The sequence below is a fragment of the Neophocaena asiaeorientalis genome, unplaced genomic scaffold, assembly GCF_003031525.2.
Source record: "Neophocaena asiaeorientalis asiaeorientalis breed wild unplaced genomic scaffold, Neophocaena_asiaeorientalis_V1.1 scaffold30, whole genome shotgun sequence".
Taxonomy (NCBI): Eukaryota; Metazoa; Chordata; class Mammalia; order Artiodactyla; family Phocoenidae; genus Neophocaena; species Neophocaena asiaeorientalis.
Window position 1 is genome coordinate 11,386,654 of NW_020174923.1, and position 3,545 is coordinate 11,390,198.

The 3,545-nt window shown below is 61.4% G+C and overlaps 1 protein-coding gene across 1 annotated transcript in view; it reads right to left on the minus strand.

Moving 5' to 3' along the window:
• Positions 1-1,976: 1,976 nt before the first annotated feature.
• AATK (apoptosis associated tyrosine kinase) overlaps positions 1,977-3,545 on the minus strand; it is a 40,300-nt gene continuing 38,731 nt past the window's right edge. Inside the window, exons 13-14 of the mRNA XM_024760507.1 lie at positions 3,276-3,452; positions 1,977-2,163 (exon numbers count right to left, since the gene is read on the minus strand). Of these exons, the coding sequence (XP_024616275.1) occupies positions 2,123-2,163; positions 3,276-3,452 (218 nt within the window). The 3' untranslated portion in view covers positions 1,977-2,122. The remainder of the gene's footprint in view (positions 2,164-3,275; positions 3,453-3,545) is intronic.

The window sequence follows — 3,545 nt, forward strand, 5'->3', positions numbered from 1 at the left end:
ATGCAGGGGCAAGGGGAGGGAGGGGGGGGGGGCGAAGGGAAGGGGGGAGGGGAAGGGGAGAGTGAGGGCCTGCCTCCCTTCCTTGGATTTAGTATGAGCACAACTTCCTGGCAGACCCTTGACTGGGGCTTTGCTGGGTCTCCCCCCTCCCACTGGCAGTTTTGTGGGCCTCTCTGTCCCAGTTTCTCCCTGCCCACACTCTAACTCCCATCCAGAACTGGCTGCAGGGCCCCCAGCTCTCCTCCCTGTCCCCAGGGTGGTCGGTGCTGTGGCCTAGCTCCCCAAGCTGTGTGCCATTGAGGGGGTCCTACCCCAGGATTCCTGGGTGAGCCCCCTCAATGCTCTGGCTGTTTCTATATTTCAGCTGAAATATAAGATTTTAGAAACTATCGGATCCATGCTGTTTCACATTTAAGGCTGAAATATAGCCGTGCTAATAACCACGTTGGTGACAGCAGTCCTTACCTCAGGAGACGTTCTGTTCCGGGCAGGGTTCGCTTGCTCCTCCCAGACCCTCCCAGGAGGGCCTCTGCGCACAGCCCAGAACACGGAGCACAGGGGGTGGGGCCCCAGAGGCTCTCACCTTGCAGAAGCTGGAGGCAGGCCGGGTGGGGTGAGGCAGGGTCACAGGGCAGATGTTTGCGGTGGAGGGGCACAGAAGCCCCACCTCCTCACAACCCACCTTGCTCCCAGCTCACCGCCCCCTCACCCGGCCTCCCCGTGCTGAGGGACAGGGGCCACCCCTGGAGAGGCAGGAGGAAGAGCTTCCGGGAGAGGTTCCCTCTCACCCTTACCTAGGTAGGGCCAGCTTCCAGGCAGGAAGTGAGGGCTGCAGGCGTCAGTCCGCCGGCCCTGTTCTGGGAAGACACCCCAACCTGGGCACCCTAGGGGCCCAAGGTCACTGTGTCCCTCCACCAAGGTGTGCCAAGGACAGCTAGAGGAAGGGGTGGTCTCCCTCCTGCATCCCCCAGTGGTCAGAAGGGACTATAGGGACCCCACCCCAGCACAGCCCATGCCCCCTCCTGCCCAAGGCTTTATCTGCAGACTCCAAAAGAAAACACGCTTAGCATGAAGGCTTTTTTCCTTAGCTTTGATTTCTCTTAAAAAACAGACAAGAAAGGAACAAGACGATCATTGTACCAGCATAAGCCTCAAACAAAAAACAAATTCAAAACAAGTCCCCACCCCCACCCCAAAAGCAACAATAAATTGTATGTCTCTTTGGCAACAATAACTTAAAAGCATCCCTCTTCCATCTGTTCTGACAACAGCGTTACAAAAATACCCCCTGTGCTGCCCTGCCCCACCCTCCCTCCCAGCTCCACCCCTTCCCACTGTCTCCATCCCTGCAGTAGGAACCCCCTGACACTGACCATGGGGGGCAGCCGCCACTTTCCTTTGGCAGCTGGGCCGGGCTGGGCCCTACCTTGCAGAGGGGAGCCACAGGCACCTCTAGACAGGGGCTGAAGCAGCAGGACTGCGACCTGAAAGCCCCCCATCTTTCGGGCTGCCCACCTCAGTCCCCTCGCAGGGCTCCAGTGGGACCCAGGCAGGAGCCGGCCCAGACCCTGTGGGGAGGGAGAGCTTACGGTCTAACTGATTCAGTGAAGGGGAAACAGCCACAGACTTGGAGCAGGGACACACGAGCCCGGTGTCCTCTTCTTGCACTGAGCAAACCCTGAACCGGCAGAAGGGGCAAAGGGGGCAGGGAGAGGCCGCCCTAGCAGGCCTGTACCTGCCCTCTCACCTGGGGTGAGGACACAGCAGCCTGTAATACACCACAGGAACCTGTGGGCAGGGCGTGCGAGGGCCCCTGGCCCCAGAGGCCAAGCAGTCTTGACAGCGGGGGCCGGGGGGAGGGGGCAGCTTCAGGGTGAGGGGCGGCTGTAGGGCATCCCTAGGGTCTAGCAGCAAACCCAAGTGTCCAGGACAAATCCTGCCCCAGGATGCTCTTAGGGCCAGCGCCTGCCCTGCTCCTCCGGGGTGCTGCATGGGGCACCGAAGCGCTTGGAAGCTGCTGCTGACCACTGCCAGGATGAAAGTCCCCACCACTCTTGGTCACCATCCTCGCTGCTGCCGGGGAGAGAACCGGCAGGGGATCCGAGCAGGGCCTGCCTGGGGCTCAGGCCTCTTTACAGCTGCCCCCAGCACCTGCTGTAGGACCTGGCAAACATGTTTAGGGAGACACTGGGGCCACAGGGACTCCTGAGAGCACCCTCCCCTCCAAGGACAGCCAGAGTCCCCTCGCCCAGGGCTTTCACCTGGCCTCAATCCCTGGCTTACGGGCCACTGAGCAGCTGGGGCTGCGGCAGGCCTGCCTGCCTATCTAGGTAGGAGCCAGACGATTATCCTTCCCACCACATCACCAGGGATCGGGCCCAACAAAGATCAACGTCAGCCCTGAGTCCTCTTTTTACAGGTGGGAAAACAGACCCGAGCAGGACTGGGCTGTCCAGGGTCACACACTTGCCTCCTAGTGACCTGCCTGCTTGTTCAGATATCCATTAAGGGCACACTGTGTGACACAGACCGACCAGCACATCCTTCCCTAGAGGCTGCAGCCACATGCCAAGGGCCGCAAGGGAGGGGCTGGGTCTGCCTGGGGGACAAGATAACTAGAGGCATCTTAGTGGAGGTGAGCTTTCAGGGAAGCCTAGCAGAATGGGGTGGTGGCAACTGGGCAGGTATGAGCCCACCTGGTCTGAGGTTGACAGGAGTGGAGCTTGGAGGGAGGAGTGAGCTAAGGCCCCTGAGTAGGGCCCCATGTGGGCACCTGAGCCACCACCACCATCTCTGGACAAGCCATTAGATCTGACAAGCCATTAGATCTGAGATGGCGCTGGTGGATGAGGCAGACCAGCAGGGGCTGGGAAGGTTCTGGCAGGAGAGGCTGCTGCAGGTCAGAGAGCAGGGTGGGGGGCACTCAGTGTCCAGCCTGGTGCCTTCGGAGAAGGGAGAAAAGAGCCGGGCGGTGCGGGGGGTGGGGGGAGCAGGGAGTGGACATCCAACCTACATCCCCAGAGTGCTGAGCGAGCTTTGTCTGGGGCACTGCATCTCCTCAGGGCGGTGAGGAAACGTGCCAAGGTGGCCACAACAAACAGGCCTGGCGTGACCTGACCTCTCTGAGCCTCAGTTTCCCCATCTGAAAACTCATTTCTCGTTTTCTGGACAAGCTAACGAGCGCAGGGCCTCGCGCCCAGCAGGTGCCCTTCCCAGCCGCCCTCACCACTGTCCTGACTCGGTATCCCCTCCCGCCAGACCCACCGCAGCCTCACCTCCCACGGACCCAGAGTCCGAGTCGGTGACGTGCGTGATGGAGAAGCGGGACGCAGGCGCTGGTGAGACAGTGAAGCGAGAGAAGGGGCTGGGCTTGGCGGGCGCAGCGGGGACGCGCGGGGCAGGCTCCTGGGCCGGCGTCGGCGGGAGGCCATCGTCCCACTCAAACCCTCCGCCTGCGAGGTGCCCGCCGTCAGTTGTGGACCGGATGGGGGAGACCCCGCCCGGAGCAAGAAGTCACGTCCAAGCCCCGCCCACCAGCTAAGTCA